We start from the raw sequence: 17,921 nt of genomic DNA, 5'->3' as shown, positions 1-17,921 counted from the left end.
TTGATATTTTCCAGTTACAAGGTTTAATCTGTCATGATGCATGTAAAAAAAGCTGCAATTTTTTGCCATGGACAGCAACGTAAACTAACTGCTTTGGTATTTTTATCACATTCTATTGTCTTTGACTGCTGTGTAAAAGTCTTTGGAAATGGCAGGTAAAAGTCTTTGGAAGTCTTGAATTTGTTGGGTCTTTAAGGCTATGAACCCTGTATACATAACTTAACATTGATATATTCAGAATTAAAAATAAAACTACTCTGTTTTCTCAAACTGTCATATTAATTACGGTAGTGATTTAATTGTTCAATGCATTATATTAAATTTTTTATACATTAATTTACAATGGATTTGTGGACAATTTAAAGGAAAATACAGATACATAAATAATTTTTAATTTTTAATTTTTTTTTTTTTTTTTGGTAATCACATTTGTAACTGTCAAATCCCTGTCTACCAAATGTTTTTAAAAGTTTTGAATTTTAAATTTCAATAGTTACAAAATATCACATGACAGTCATTTAGATAAGTTAATGCAGTTGTGAAACTGTGTCAAACTTTTGAGCTCTATGTAAGATATGAATATAGCCTGTAGTTAAAACTGTGTTCTATAGCTTTAACGGACAGCTTCTGCCTTATGCATTTATATTTATATCCCTGGGAATAGGCCATGTGTTAGAAATCAGGCATATGGCTTGCTGATTTGATACATAACCTAACAATGGAAGAGGATATAGCTTGCTCTTTACACCCAGGTATTGATTAATGGAAAAGAAATTTTCTTCTTCGGCCTTTGCCCTTTAGAAATAATGATACTACCTCTGCCTAAAAGTTATGTGGTATTAGTGCTGAGTTCACTCAACATTCCAGATGTGTCTTGTGGTACTGTTTTATGCCTGGGTTTCCAGTATTTGCATGTTGTGGATTCTGGGATGTGGTTCAGTAGCGTAGCATTTGGTTGAGGTGTGGTAGTTGACATATGATCGTCCCTGTTACTAGACCCATTGGGTTAATTTTCAATCCAGTGGGTGCTGTTCTGTCTGTGAGGAAATAATTAAAGATACATCCCACCCCATACAGGCTAGTTGACGTGTATCCTCAGTGGTGGCAGTGAGATTTCAGTTTACTATGGCCTGAAAATAAGCAGTAGTCAAAGTAATCGATTAACAAGTTACGTGATATTTCTCAGTCATAACCAGTTTGATCATACTTAATATCAAATTTTTCGATCAGTAAATGTCATGCCTTTTTATTTATGTTTAATAAGCAGACCTGTCAGCCCTCCTGGATTCAGCAGGAGTCTCCTGGTATTTCATCAAATCTCCTCACAACCTGTGCAGGAGACAATTTCTCCTGTTAAATGACATTTTTGTAGGCATAAAAAAAATATCGATCCCCTTTTGCCAAAATAACATAAAGGAAGTAGCTATGACAGATCTGAAGTGCCAGACTCTGGCCCAGAGTTGACAGCAATACACACAATGTTAAAATCACATGTCATAAGACAAAGAAAAGACCAATTAGCTACATTATATAAACATACTTGTGTCAGTTAATTTTGTATGTTTGTGCAGTAAAATGTTGGTAACAAGGGTATACTTCAATAGATTTTTTTTTTACAATTAATAAATGTGTTTGATATAAAGTTATCCACGAAAATGGGTATAATTCCGGTATATTTCACACAATGTCCGTAATGAGGTTTTACTTATGATTAATGGGAATACAATGTTTATTGCATCATTATAATGATTTTAAATAAGTACCACGCCACTGTTCCTCATTATAGTAAAAACTGAATATTAATTTATAAGATTTATATAAATTTGTCTTGGGTACTTCAATTTGGGTACACTAGCCACAAATGATGATGTAACGTAACCTGTAAGTGTAATGCTGTAAATGTACTAATTAATTTTTTTAATTTCTTGTTAATGTTCTTAACATTTTTGGATAAAAGAGATGTTTTAAAAAAATATTTATTAAATCATAACAATATTTAAACTTTAAAAAGAAATATATACACACATTTTTTTATTTATTTTTTAAAGCCAAGATCTAAGGTTAACAAGTATATATGACATTATGTAGTGTTCATATAACTTATTGTAATAATGTTTACAACAACCTTGCGATTTTGGGTTAAATTGTGTGAAGTTAAAAAATCTCCTGTTTTTTGACAAAATCTCCTGCTTTTTCAACACACACCACCTGCTTTCTCTTGACTAAAGGTTGACAGATCTGTTAATAAGACCCATTTAATTCCCATGAGATGCTAATGCAATTAAATGGTGCCATTAAGGATTTTTAGACCATATGATAAATGTAACTAAAAACATTATTTTGATTTGGTATTATGAGTTGCAGTAAGCCCCATTATCTAAGAAAATTGTAAAAATTATGCATTGTAAACAAGAACTTGATAAAGACATAATCGATACATGACCTGATTTATTGGTCGTGACTTATTTCAAGGGCTGTCTGTATTACAGTTAATACTATTTAATGCAGATTAAATTTTGTATCTGCCTGTTGTGGAAAAAACAACATCTTTTACTTTGACCTTGTTATATTTAGCAAGTTTTAAAGGGACACACCCTAGTTACGTTTATTTGTTAACCATTACGGCGTTGTTTTTCGCTATTAAACCCCATTTTTCACAAATAAAATTGCACTTTACTTACATTTTATTATTTAGAATACACATTTCCATTCACCTGATGTGCTTTTTGGTAATCCTGATGTTTGTAAAACCACGAAATGCATTTTTTGCATTTTTTTCACAAAACGTGTTGTCGAGAAAAAACCGTTAAGCAAGCGAGGTCCAATCTATTTTTAATGTCACAGACGTTGGTATATCACGTGACCGTTATCATTTTGGTTCGGTTTGTTTTCTCGTGCACGGTTCGCGCAATCAACATCCGATTTGTTGTTGTTCATTTGTGAGATTTTTCTTCACAGTTCGTGAACATTTTCAGTAACAATAAAGTTCAGACAAGTAAGTGTCTCAATACAAAACGTTACAAACCCTTAAAACCAATAATTTTGCTAAGTCTTACGATATCTGGAGAGGGGATACAACCAGGACAGAACAATTGGAACATGTCCAGGAGAGGTGAAACGAACGCACCCCAAGTCTGTGAAATTTGTCGTGACGTAGGCATTGTTGTGCTTCTACCGGTGACATCAGAATACTAACTTTCAAAATTATTTCAAGCAATTGGGACATGGGGATTCCCATGGTATTTATCGATATAAACCGCTTTTTCACTCCATTTGATAAAAACGTGATCTAAGTGTGTTACAGTTTTGTAGATTAACCAAATTATAATTTATTTTCGCTGGATGGAACTAGGGTGTGCGGCTTTAAACTAATGTAAAATGTTTCAACATTCCCTACCCATGCTGATTGGTATTTTATAAGTCAAGTTTATAAATACTCTTGATACAAAGTTTTAGATTGGATTGTGCGAATTAAACAATTAAATTCATGATTCTTTATTTTGCACTGCTACAACCAAAAACTTGGAGATCCCACAACAAAAAATCAGCATACAGTAAACTGTATTGTAATTACTTGATTTGTCCTGAAACCTATCTAACATAGGAGACAGGGTGGTATAGTATTTATTAAATTTTACAAGGAAGGAAGAAAATGTTTTATTTAACGACACACTCAACACATTTTATTTAGTTATTTGTAGACCACTTACATTTATTAGGACATACGGTCTTATTTATAGATGGGTCTTATTTATAGACAGGTAAGACCACTGCAATGCATTCTATTCAGTCAGTTATTTATAGGATTGATAAATTAGATCATAAAAATAGAATCTTATTATATTAACACCTCAGGCAGGGCACAGTGTGACCAGTCACTGTCCTAGTTCATGCGAAGGTCATAAGTTAAAGAGTCACTAGGAACAGTTATCATGATCTTCGTATTAAAATAATAATTAGGACACTGTATAAATAAAAGGTCTCAATACATGTGTGTACATTTTATTTTTTTGCTGACATGTACTCAACTGTTTGATTAATTATAATCTCTGCTCAGTTTGTGTAATCTTACTCGGTTTATAAATTATGAACAATATTATTACTTTAATTATTATTTTTTAAATATATGTAGTCTAAGGACAAATGTATATGTATATCAGTGATAGAAATAAGCAAAACAATGTTAGGGACCGTCCATAATTTTCGACAAACCGTACACTTTTGACCACCCCCTCTCCCCTAAAAGTGTACATCCCCAAATGAAAAATGTTGATCAACATTTTTCATTTTAAAAAAAAGTTTACGCTGGCCCCTTTACCACCACACCCCCCGCGCTTACGGTTTGTATGCTCGTGAAAATGTTGAAAATTGTGGACAGCCCCTTACTAAAGTACTAATCAAAATTATACCCAGGTGATTTTCCAGTCTTAAATATTATTTATGAAAATCCCTGGAATAAAAACCATAAAAATGTGTCAGTATTATTATGGCCTGTTATGGTATTCAAATAACCGGTACAAAAAATGACAATAAATGACCTTTTATAGATAGAAATATGAGATGTATTTACAATTTTACTGCAAAACATATGTAATTTGAAACATACTATAACACCCAGGTTGATATTGATTTCACCTGACAGGTGATAATGACGATGAATGAATGAATGTTTAACGACACCCCAGCACGAAAAATACATCGGCTATTGGGTGTCAAACTGTGGTAATGCAAACAAATAATGAATGAATGAATGAATGAATGAATGTATGAATGTATGAATGTTTAACGACACCCCAGCATGAAAAATACATCGGCTATTGGGTGTCAAACTATGGTAATGCAAATAAATAAAGTGATGATCAACATCAATATAAAAATTCAAGACTTAAACAAAAACAGTGTAAAGAACTGTGCAAAAACACAAATATCACAGAATTTTACAGATACTGAATTTTACTCAAAACTTCAATTTTGTGCTGTATTGGCCATTCTCAAAGAGAATGTTACACCCCTGCACCACAGTGAGGTTACAGCACACACAGGGGCCTGACAGGTGAAATCACAAGTACTAAGTGTAAGAATACATAGCAGTCCAGCATATTAAATCAAATAACTAAAATAATTATATAAATTTGCTAACAAAAAATGACTTCTGTTGTATCCATAGACCTATAATCAATGTGCTAATAAATAATTTGTTCAAATCTTAATCTGACAAAGCAGTATATTGAACTTCATTGTATTGGAAAGGACAGGTACTATCAATAGCAACTTGGGTGTTATAGTCTGTTTCAAATTACATATGTTTTGCAGTAAAATTGTAAATACATCTCATATTTCTATCTACAACAGGTCATTTATAATCATTTTTTGTACCGGTTGTTTGAATACCGTAACAGGTCATGATAATACTGACATATTTTTATGGTTTTTATTCCAGGGATTTTCATAAATAATATATAAGACTGGAAAATCACCTGGGTATAATTTTGATTAGTACTTTAGTCCAGTGTACAAATACATCTAGAAATCTGTAAAAATTAAAGTAGTCTATTATATATATATATATATATATATATTTTTTTTTAATAATATTAAAAAAAAATTCAATAGTGGTTTTTTTTTTGATGGGGGAACTAATAAGAGGTATGATGCAAAGCTATATAAAAAGACTCTTAAAGTTGTTGTTTTTTTTTTTTTTTTTTTAATAATGTAGAGCTAATTAATAATTTATTTTTTTGCCTTTGGATTTTTCTGAATTTTTTAAATGTTAAAACCATGACTTTGGGTTTTAGAAGTATGCAAAATTTTACTTTATGACATACGGTGTACATGTTACATGGACAAAAAATAATAATAGCATGAAATAAAATGTAGTTATTCATTATTATTTTACATGCATTTTTGTTTGGTGTTGAAAAATACTAAAATACCATTTAACCTGTAACAATATAAAACCTTACATTTGTATGTAAGTTAAATATCTTTAAAATTAAATGCAGATATCATAATTAACACTGTAAAAGTAATTAACATTGCATAAGTAATTTTAGTTCAAAAATTAAAAACTTTCTTACAATTTAAATTGCCACAAATAATTTTAATGTTGTGGTTAGAATGTTACGAAGCAATTTTATTTTTTTGGACAAAACACGTGTTAAGTTTAACCTTTACAACAAATAGCAGTGCACAACTTGATGAGCCTATTTCCTTTGTTCTTACTTGCAAGACTAAACTGTTTTCAATTACGAGATCTATCTTTTCACTCTTGACATTCAAAGATAAATGTCTGCAAATGTAAACAGTAAAGGCTTGCACCTTTTGATGTGCATGCTAAATAACTTGTGACTTTAGTCAAATGTACACAACTATCGCATGCATTTGAGTTGTCATTTTTTGATAACAGGGATATAAAAGTTGAATGCTAATATGCATATCTGAACAAAACTGGCATGTACCTTTGTGTGCCTTTTTCATTTGTATTCCTTTACCACCAAATTTTAATTAAATTTTTTATAATGATAACAATAATTATAAAAATTGTTAAACGTTAATTTAAATAACATGGTTAACATGCACACACATATATGTACAGGTACCGTGGTTGTGTAAACACTGTTGCTGTAACCTTTATTGTATAACGTTCCATCTAAAAATACCTCTTACCAACCATAGCCTTGACAATTATTGATCCCATGTTAGTCATAAATATGCTAATGATAGACCTGTTTACTATTCTGCAGCAGCTGAACAGTGGGGAACCCACTTGCTAGGTAGCTGGACAGGGTTGTATAATTATACAGATACTAGTGTACCAGTCTCTTATTATGAAACCCTGTAGAGTGTATAATAAAGCAGATGTATGGATATTTGAACACAGACGTCATATACCCCACAATGCTAGAAATGGGAGTTGGCAGAGCGTTAGAAAAATGGTTGGCATTGGTTCACTTGTGATGTGTTACCATGATTCATGTAGTCCTAACTGCATGTATATTTAGTTACACTGTAGTGCAGTCGGTGTAAATATTTAGTTAGAGCACAGCAATGGTTTTGCAGTGTGATTTGAACCATGTCTGATGGATTTAAAAGCATGGAAAAGTCTTCAATTTTACTAGCTTTTTTTTAATGGCAAGTAGTTAAACCTGCTTGTAGATAGATCCACCAAATTGAATGGCATCTGTGTGTAAATAGGTACAAGGTGGCACAAATATGTGATAGCCAAAGTGTTCAGGAAAGTACACGGTACACATTACACATCACAAAGAACAATAGGAAATGTAATCCTATACAGTTTCTAATATTGCATATAGACAAATAGACAAATCTCCAGTTGTGTCACGGATTGATGAATTGGCCAAATGAATTTAATCTTTGATCTCCCTCCTATGTCAGCCAGTGGGCAGAAAAAATGAAAAATTTGACAATGTATTTAGCTGAAACGACAATTAAATGTGACTGTCTAAAGTATGAACGTTTTTTTTCATTCAGATGTTTTCCTGCACTTGGACTGGCTTTTTAAAATTCATTTGATAAAAAGTTCTTCTTTAAATTTTATCCAAGTTTTTGGCTGTTAATAATTGTACCGTGAATGTTATTGTGGCATTCTGCACGTAATAAAGTACATACCAGACTAAAATTAATATTAAATGTGAATATGGACTTCTGCCAATCAGCTTACGGATTCTTCTAGATTTATAATTGATCAGATTAATAATTAAAATGCATGCAAAACACCAGTATATATATGACTCATGGTTTATACCATAAGTGGCTTGCAAAACATGGGTTTTTCGTGTTTAAAAATACTACAAATAACACCAGCCAGGACATTTTAAATTTATTTTATTGTGTTATGAACATAGAAAATGAAATGAGGTATCATTATCAGCAGTATTTTTATATTGGAATAGAAAGAGCAGCCTAGTGGGTAGAAAGTTCATTTTAATATCTGTTATATTATTACAACCCCTGCAATTGCAAGGGTGTGTAGATCCTATTTAGAGAGTTTTTGCAGAATTGGATCCTGAAAAGGGACTGTTCAATGTATATTTAATATAGTTAAAGAAAGCAGAAAAAAATATTTAAAAGGTTTAAAAATTTGGCGTATTCAACTTGTGTAAAAAGGTGAATGGCAGTTTACATCTTCCATGTGATAGGGGACACACCAATAATTACATCTTATAAAATGGGTAAAATTTGTCAATGAACCAGAACTTCGGCAACGTAGTTTGAACACTAGCAGATTATATCTGTAACTGATAAATATATCCTTATTTTTTAACAGTTGGTAACAAAACGTTTCACTAAGATAATTATTGGTCATTAAAAAGTGTATCATATTCAGCGATAGAAATAAGCAAAAATGTTCACTAGTCCACCGGACAAGTATATCTAGAAATCTACTTGTCTTCCAATAATTTCACTTGTCCAAATAAATACTTTGGTTCCTTCAAGTGTAAGGACAGTATTTTGTACTGCTCAAAATGAAATTGCATTGAGAATGTTTTACTTGTCCATAGGACAACCATGGATTAAAAATTGTTTATCCTGTTTTTTACTGCTCAAAATAAAATTGCATTGAGAATGTTTTACTTGTCCATAGGACAACCATGGAGTAAAAATGTTTTATCCAAGCACATTTTCACTTGTCGGGACAAACGGACAAGTGCTTATTTAGAACACAGATATTAACACAGCTTATCACGACTTCTATTAAAATGTACATGTCTTAGCAGTATATTTATTAATTAAAACCTGCTGTATTTCAGTTTTGGAGCATAAACAAGTGTATCATAGTAACACAAATTATCACGACTTCTATTAAAATGTACATGTCTTAGCAGTATATTTATTAATTAAAACCTGCTGTATTTCAGTTTTGGAGCTGATCTACTGGCGAGATGTGCGTAAAACTGGAATGGTCTTTGGGAGTATGATATTCATCTTGCTGTCCCTGGCGTACTGCTCACTGCTCAGTGTCCTCGCCTACCTGTCCCTGGCCATGCTGACCGTCACGCTCACCTTCAGAGTCTACAAGAACATCATGAGCGCAGTGCAGAAAACTGGCGAAGGACATCCTTTTAAGTGAGTGTCACATTTCTCAGTTTGCTTTGCAGGCCTCTGAGAATTGAAAATCTGCGTGACCATTTATCGGTTACTCAGAAATAAATCCAGGTAACCCATTTCCTTTTTGCATAATTGGTTATATCCAAGGAAATAGTGATCCAAATTTCGCGGGTACACAAAGTAGGTTATGCAAAATTAGATTTGCACGAACGAAACAATCGTTCTCAGTGTTCTCGCTGGGTGAAAATTAAAGGAGGGCGGCCGGTTGGCACCACACCCTCAAAAACCCACAAAAAAACGAAAAGCAAAAAAAAAAAAAAAAAAAAAAAGGGGGGGGGGGGGTAGTTTGGTTATCATATTGTTGTGTGTTGGTAGACTTTGAGAAAAGACATACTCCTTATTTTGTCTACAAAAAAAGTGCAATGGGGTTTATAAAAAAACTTGTCTTTTAATTGAACCGAAAATGATATCGGTCTGACATTCACGGACAGTTCCGGTTTTGCTGGACCGATCAAAGTTTTAATATTATTATTTTAATAAAGATTTCAAGATATACGAAAAACAATAAAGATGTTTGTAAAGTGATCTCCTAATGTCAGATACATTTTTGTTATTTCAATCTTCATCGAATGAATCGATCGCTGTGATAAAATATTATCGCCAGCTGATAAAAAGTAGTTTTGTTTTTGTAAAGGCGGTGTATATATTATTTGGCACTCAAGATAAATGATTTTAATGATAAACACTACCACTTCCGTTGTTTTTATAAGTGTTCATATCCCCTCAAAATGAAAAGTTTACAATATTTTATAAAGAACTGCTGAATAAACAGAATAACAGAAAGTAAAAATCATCAGTTTCAACCAATTATATCTGCAACTGAGGACAAAATATCAAACGATAGTTAGTGGAAACAAAAGACTGAATTACCGTTCTGATCACGTGACAAATTTGGCACCAAATAAGAGGGTTTTTTTCAATCGGAGATTGCCGAATCCGTAAAAAATAAAATGTTTTCATTGCTTACATAAAATATAACTTTTATTGTGTCTATCAAACAGATGGATACAGATATTGGACAAAATAGAGGCTGTTAAAAATACTGTTAAATTACGTTACGGTAACTGTCATAAATGTTTCGTCAATTGCTTTTTCGTACACAACGCGGCACGCGGCTTGTTTCCTTTGATGTCCAGTGTGCAGACTGATCGTTTTTTGTGTGGAAAAAAGTGTGCATTTGGAAATAGCGGAGATAGGTGCTGGAAAATAAAGAGGGGCGCTCAAAAATAAAGGAGTGCGCTCAAAAATAAAGGAGGGCGGCAAAATGGAATAGTGGGGCGGGTCGCCCCGCTTAAATGGAGCAGCGAGAACACTGGTTCTCACAATTTTCAGAGGCATGCTATAGAAGAATTAGGGGATACCTATGCTGTATTATCCACATAGTTCAAGATATTCAGGAAAATATAATTAGTATGACCCACATGTATCATAATGATTTCACATGCACCATGAATGACGTAATTTTGTGAAGCGACGTCATAACTTAATGTGGCTTCCTCAGAAAATGATGTCATTTTGTTGTCTCCTTTTAGTTACGTTTCAAACGTTTTGATATGGTCCTAGCTTGTTATTCATAAAAATAATATTTGGATAATATGGATAAGTATGTCGGTGAATGTTGTGTGCAAAACGGCGGGAAATACAAATTGGGGAATGCACTGTATACAGTGTACAATATGTCGACTGGCGTGACTTCAGGCAAATTATCTCGCCTGTGGTAGTCAGAAGGTTAAAGGCCAAATTCACAGTAAAATAAATTGACTTTTATTATTCAGAAAATTCCTTGAAATGGAGATAGACTTGCCGGAAGACAAGGTGCAGAAGGCCGTTCAGAACATTCTCAAACACGTGAACTGTACTGCCAAGGAGCTCAGACGACTCTTCCTTATTGAAGATCTCGTAGATTCCATCAAGGTAAAGTTATCAAAATTAACATGAGGTCAAATATAGTGAACAACGAAGGAAATGTGTATATTGATTTAGTTTTGTATAATTTATTTATTAATTTTTGTGTATATTAGAATTTTTTTTTTAATATTTGAAACCCATTTTTAAAGTTTATTAAAGTTAGTTTTACCTTGAAATTGTTTGTGAAATATTTGTGTTTCTTAGTTGTTCAGTATAAAGTAATTGGTATATTGCTTTTTAAATTGCTTGCCATTTTTGCATACATCAGTAAAAGATAAATGGGCATTTAAACATTTGACATGCAGTTGAATGAAAAGTTTTTGTCCAACTTCTCTACATGACAATATATCAAAGTTGTTTTGACAAGTCAAAATGTGTGTATATTTTCCTTTAGAATACCAATTTTCTTGTTATATGCATTGTCAACAATAGTGCAAATTTGATGTTGAAGGAAATATGAACATCTTTTTTTTTTTCAAGTTTCATAACCAATCCAAGAATTATAACAAAATAATCTTTTTAGAGGAGGTTTTTTTGACAAAAAAAAATATATATATTGTCTTTGTTTATATTTTTCAGTTTGGTCTGCTGTTGTGGGTTCTGACCTATGTCGGGTCTTGGTTCAACGGCATGACCCTAATTATCCTAGGTAAGTCGACACATTCTCAGTTTTTGCAATGCATAATATTTCTCTCAATCTGGCCATCATTTAATTTTTTTCATCTCATGAACTTACAAATATTATGAATTCTCACATACTTAATAATATGCTCAAGCAAAAATTCCTGTTGGTATATGGTTTAACCACAGGGGACTATCGATTTTATCTCTTTCTGTCTCACGTGGCCCTAACCATGTTCTTTAATTGTTTGCACCAATTCAAACTCCTGGCCTGCTGCTTATAAAATGTTTAGAGTCTAGATTCGAGACAATTACGAGTCTGAGACAGTAATGATGACAACGCCATACAAATTGTATGTGTGTGACATCATTAGAGATTGAGTCTGGACTCTAAAAGTTTTATAAGCACAGGCCTGTGTATGGTTTCACTGTGCAGATTTAACAAACTTCAAACAAATAATTCTCTCATGATCTTTGTTCTTTTGCACTCCCAATTTGAAATCTAACATGGCTCCTGTGACATGATTGACTTACGGATTTTTGCCTTGTCCTCAAGTTCAGCGTACATTTTCAATCAGACCTGGTACAAATAATCCTCATGACCCTGACCATCATCATTATACATCTTCATTTATTTCCTAATCATGTCACATGTGAAATTAGAATTCACAAAATGTCGAGGCATATGCTGTGATAAAAGTGGATCATTTATTGCCTCAGGTTACAATACATATGTATGCATTTGTTAATTTGTTATGTTCATTTCAAATTAGTGTTCACCAAATGACCATGTGTCATAAATAATTATTGCTATGGTTCACATTTTAATAATAATGTCTGTATTTCATACCAGGTTGTAATGTGGGACTGAATGTCTGTAGTGTTGAATGTGCTGCCTATATGTTTCCAGTCAACTTCTGACAATATCAATTGATTTTTGATGCAGTCATTATTTCTTGTTGCTATCTGTGTGATCCTTTATTTCTTTCCATCAGTATACATTCTTTTCCCTTCCCACTTACAAAAAATGAATACTTTATTATTATTTTTTCAGGAGTTGTGTCTATTTTCACATTACCCAAGGTGTATGAGACCTACAAGGTAAGATATTTACATTGTACTCTCTGTAAGATTGGAAAACTATGAATGATCAATCAACATCTTACGAATATCTTTAAACTGTAAAACAATATTTATTAAAAACAAAATTGTGAAATTGGATAATTAAGTTAAAGCGACATACCCTAGTTTTTTAAAACGCACGTTTAAGAAGCATGGGCGTAGATCGGTGGGGGACAGGGGGTACGCGTCCCCCCACTTCAATACAGGGGTACAATCTATATAAGTGTCTCTCCCCCCCCCCCCCCCCCCCCCCCCCACTTTTTCGTTTAGCAAAAGCAACACCACCACCACCACTAACAAAAACAACAGCAACAACAAAAAATAAACAAAAATTAAAAGTTTAACATTCTCATTTACATTCCTCCTTCTCTCGCTCTCTCTCTCTCTCTCTCTCTCTCTCACACACACACACTAACACGTCCCCCCTCACTTTTAAAGCCGGATTGACGCCCATGTTAAGAAGTAATGGTTAATGAAACAAGCTCTAGTTATTTTCTCTGTTATAACCATATCCAAATGTGTTGTGCAGGTTTGTAGATAACTAAACTTAGTGTCCAGTTTTACGGGCTGAAACTAGGGTCTGTTTCTTTAATATATTTAATACAGATTTTCAAGAAAGTATTTTTGTATTATCTTTGATCTCTTTAAATTTTGAAAAAAAGTGTTTGTTTATTTGTATTTGGGGGGGGGGGGGGATTTGTAGAATTTTTTTATGGTTATAATTTGGCAATCATATATCAAATATTTTCAGGTACAGATTGACAACTATATGGGAAAGGCACAAACGCAAATCGATAAGGTTCTTGCACAGTAAGTTTGATATAATGTTGGATTACTTCAGTAAAAGCCAGGTTCAGTTGGGTATAAGTGTACAATTTTTGCTTGTACTTGAAAAGTTTTATATGAATCCATTGCATACAGTATAGAGAGCAGTTGACTGCAGTGCTCTTTAATATATTTTGTGTAAGTTGACCGTGATGTTAAGTTACCACCTTAAAATGTTACAGAGTGCGAAACATAACCCAGTGGTAAAGTGTTTAACCAATATGCAATCGTTCTAGGTGAGATCCCATTGGGCTATTTCTCACTCCAGTTGGACCACCTTGACTGGTATATTAAAGGCCATGGTATATGCTATCCTGTCTGTGGGATGGTGATGGTGCATATAAAAGATCCCTTGTTACTAATGGAAAAATGTAGTGGGTTTCCTCTATTAACTATATGTCAAAATTACCAAATATTTGACATCCAATAGCTGATGATTCAGATGTACTCTAGTGGTGTCATAAACAAAAGAAACTTAATTTTAAACTATTATAGATTGATACATGTGACAGCGAAATTAATGTAATGGTTTTGAGAACTCTTTTATTCCCAGGGCTGAGAGTAAGAAAAATGATACAACTTTGTAATTAATTCCATAAATTTCTTGAGATACTCTAGCACATATAATTAAACAAAATCATAGTTAGACTTTTAGAAATATTTTTAATAGATGTGTTATTGCCAGCTGAATATATTATTCATCTTTCAGGGTGCAGGCCAAGTTACCATTTCTGAAGAAGAAAACCAAGACACAGTGAACATGATGCTTTGTTTTTCTTCAGTTTCTTTTTTACACCAAGAGCTTGTGTGAATTGTGTTTTGCACAGACTGGCTCATTGATCATGTATTGCCTTATCTGCACCAGATCATGGACTAGGTGGATGTGCTGGAAGCAAGCAGGATCCATGAGGCCAAGTCGGGCATTGCCAGTTTATTTTTAATCGGTTGCCTAATGTTTAGGACTTAACTTTGTCACAAGGCCTGTAGGTTGATCGCCTTGATTCACACAATATTAAGTAATGCTTTGTCATTGTGAATGAACTATGTATTATAATGGATGCAAAAAAATGTAAAACATTTTATAGTTTAAGCAGATCTCGTTTAACTTTTAGCATTAATTCTATTATAAAGGAGAATTAGATAAAACCTTGATAAATTAGTAGGAAGCTGAATTTTTGTAGGAGAGCTCAGAAGATCATATTCATTCCTTCCATGCGAAGTTCTACATACTAGTATGCTATCATCTGTCATTTTTAATATTCAAAATGACCGCTATCATGAACAAATGACGTAACACTAAAATTGTGAAAACTTACAAACATGCTTTTTAACAGTCATTTTAGTGTATACATCCATGTTTTGGTGTTTGGTGAATCCATTGAAGTCGTATAAATATCAAGTTTCATTTGAGTTAAATATTAACATAAATCCAAGATGGCGGCCAATGAAGTCTCTAAGTGGAGAAAAAACTTTAAAATTCAGCTTTTTACTAATTTGTTTAGTGTGCTAATTGAATTTTGTCTGATACTTTTGTATTAGTACTAAAACAAATCCCAGCCAATAAGGAGTTCACAGTTGGTGTAACTTGTGCAGATACTTAAGTTTGTATTTATTTTCATTTGACCTTTAGTTTTTAAATAATTGGCCAATAAAATCTTTCTCTATATATTCCACCATTTATGCACTCAATGCAGTTTCATTACACTTTTATAAAAAATGTATGTACTTGTAGAAAAAATGAGTTAGTTATGAAATTCAATTGGAATCTTTGTTCATGTTATGTCAAAAACGTGCAAAATTCCTTCATTAGTTTATTTTTTGTATGTTTTGTTAATTTGGTTTTGGTCGATATATTTTGAAAAAACTAAATCCTACTATAGCCACTTAAAAAATTATACTCAGAATGAGGTGAGAAGGACTGATGATTAATTATTTTAAAACATGTACTTATTTATTTTGATGAGAAATTGTGTTTTTAAAAACAAAATGTTTTATATATTGGCGTCAGATATTAAATAACTTTATGTATTAATTTAATTACCACCAATATGAATATCTTTACCACATTGTGTGAATTGTAATTTTGATGTCTATGTCAAGCTTTGCCATTGTCTTAAATGTATTCATGGAAATAATAGTAATATAATGCTGCTTAACATCTTGTTCCATGTATTTTGTAATAAGTAAGTGTAACAGTACTGTGACGTTTTATGAATTAGAGGAAAAAATATATAGTTTAATTAGACGATGCTTATTAGTTCTTATTTTTGTTTATTTGTGTATAATACTTGCATATATTTAATGTTAAAGGTCTTGTCTAGTGATTTCATCAATATTACAAGAAAAATATGATTTAAGAGAATTGTAGAGGGGAGACAACTAGTATGCAATTATCTGGTTAATATGTGAGTTTAAAGTTAATTAAATTGTTTTCTGATATGTCCATTAACAAAGATGACATTAATATAAGTAGTTTTAAAAAGCAGTTTTGTATATTCAATGATACTCAAATGTTTTATTGTTATAGTTTTAAGAAAATGATACTGACCGCTAAGTGTTTGATGTTGCATGTAGATTACCACCGAAATTAAATTATTCACTATGTAACATTGAAGTGTCATTCACAATGGATGTGTTAATTTTACCAAACATGAAAACTAAATGGCCAACATTATAGTTTTCCCTAAAATATTCAAATGTTTTCATGCAAAGAACTTCAGGTTTTTTAAATTTCTGTACACCATTTTTGTGAAGTGGCTATATAAAATTTGAATGTAAATATCATGTTCCCCATACAGATTGAGGTAAGATGGTGATAATTTAAAAAACATGTTCATAAAAATAGATTATATAGAAACTGCAATATCAAAAAAAAACAATTGCTGAGTGACATACGTACTGAAACTGATCTTGTGCAATATAGCAGAATCGGATATAATTGTTTTGAATGTCATTAACTTATTCAGTCAGTTTCCCCAATACTTTTCTTAAGCCAGTGATTTATAACTTTAATGTATTGCTATTTAATATAAATTTTTGCCAGCCAGTTTTAGTGGTGTTCATTGCATCTTTGTTTCTTCAGTTTCATAAATATTTGCTTGAAACAGGATTCTCTGGGGGGTTCACAATGCTAAAAGTTCTATCCAGAATATTAAAAACAAAGTTTGTAGTAATTTTAAAAAAATCTATCTTCAGATTTTGGTTATTCTGTGAAGTTTTACTTGTATAATTGTAAATGTTTTCTTTTGTCTTAACTGTTCTACAAAACTTTCCTATTCCAGTAATCTCACCAGATGGACATGAAATTATGTATTTACATTGTAAATATTTAAATAAATATTAATAGTATTATTGCTAATAAATGTGGCTACAATGGCTCATAGCTTATATTTAATTGCTGTCTAGTCATTCATTGCTAAGCTGTAGGCTATGTAGTGTCCATTTTCTTTTTCTTATTTCTAAGTATCTGTAACCTTACTGCGATTCATTAATATAAATGTACATTTATATTTGCATTTAGGTACCGTTTGTTCGTTTCAATTAATTTTTAATTAGCATATATGTAATCCATTTATACATTACAAAAAGAAATCCTGACCAAAAAATATTGTTCAATGACTAGATTTTTTTTTAATGGATTGGTTATTAATTAAACCAGATTTGATTTTTAAAAGACAACATATTTGTGTGATATTTATAAACTTTATCCCCCCCCCCCCTAAAAAAAAGAAGCTGCCGTTGCCTAAGAACATGTATAATTAGGTAATTAATTTTGCTCAACTATGTCTATTTGCCTTCATAGTGTGCTTTTTAAGGTGTGTAGCCAGATCGTATAGTCACACTAGCTTCATGTGTTTTACAAGACTAAAATTATTAATGGAATGTCTTATTCATTTTTTGTTTGATTGTGTAATGCATTGGGAACTTTTTGACCGATAATAAAGAATCTTCTGTTTTGTGGTGGTTTTTATTATTTTTAACATTGAAAAATGCTGAGCAAATTTTATGTAGTTGTTATGTAGATACTGTATTCATTTTCTCTCATCCATTGGTATTTAGGACCGATGGCTATCCCATGAAAGAAAGCTGTGAAAGATATTTTGTTATCATAAAAGTAATTTTTTTCATTTGTATTGTTAAATTATATTTAACACGGGAAATATAATAGTATAATTTATTTATGATAAAATGGTCCAATAAAGAAGTTACTTTTTCAGCTGTCATTATCTGTCCATGTAAAATAATAGTGTATTTACCGAATGGATGAGAGAAAAATACTTTTGTGGCCATGTGGAATAGAAAAAGTATACCCTTGG

At 32.0% G+C, this 17,921-nt stretch overlaps 1 protein-coding gene across 2 annotated transcripts in view; it reads left to right on the top strand.

Annotated features, from left to right (window-relative positions):
- The window catches only part of LOC121371332 (reticulon-1-A-like), a 36,571-nt gene extending 19,010 nt beyond the window's left edge, over positions 1-17,561 (top strand). For both annotated transcript variants that reach the window (XM_041497143.1, XM_041497142.1), the window contains 6 exons: positions 8,880-9,087; positions 10,905-11,043; positions 11,617-11,686; positions 12,713-12,759; positions 13,532-13,590; positions 14,315-17,561. In XM_041497143.1, the coding sequence (XP_041353077.1) occupies positions 8,880-9,087; positions 10,905-11,043; positions 11,617-11,686; positions 12,713-12,759; positions 13,532-13,590; positions 14,315-14,363 (572 nt within the window). In that variant the 3' untranslated portion in view covers positions 14,364-17,561. The remainder of the gene's footprint in view (positions 1-8,879; positions 9,088-10,904; positions 11,044-11,616; positions 11,687-12,712; positions 12,760-13,531; positions 13,591-14,314) is intronic.
- The last annotated feature ends 360 nt before the right edge of the window (positions 17,562-17,921 follow it).

This window comes from Gigantopelta aegis, chromosome 4 (genome assembly GCF_016097555.1).
Source record: "Gigantopelta aegis isolate Gae_Host chromosome 4, Gae_host_genome, whole genome shotgun sequence".
Taxonomy (NCBI): Eukaryota; Metazoa; Mollusca; class Gastropoda; order Neomphalida; family Peltospiridae; genus Gigantopelta; species Gigantopelta aegis.
This window is presented reverse-complemented; position numbering and strand designations above follow the sequence as displayed.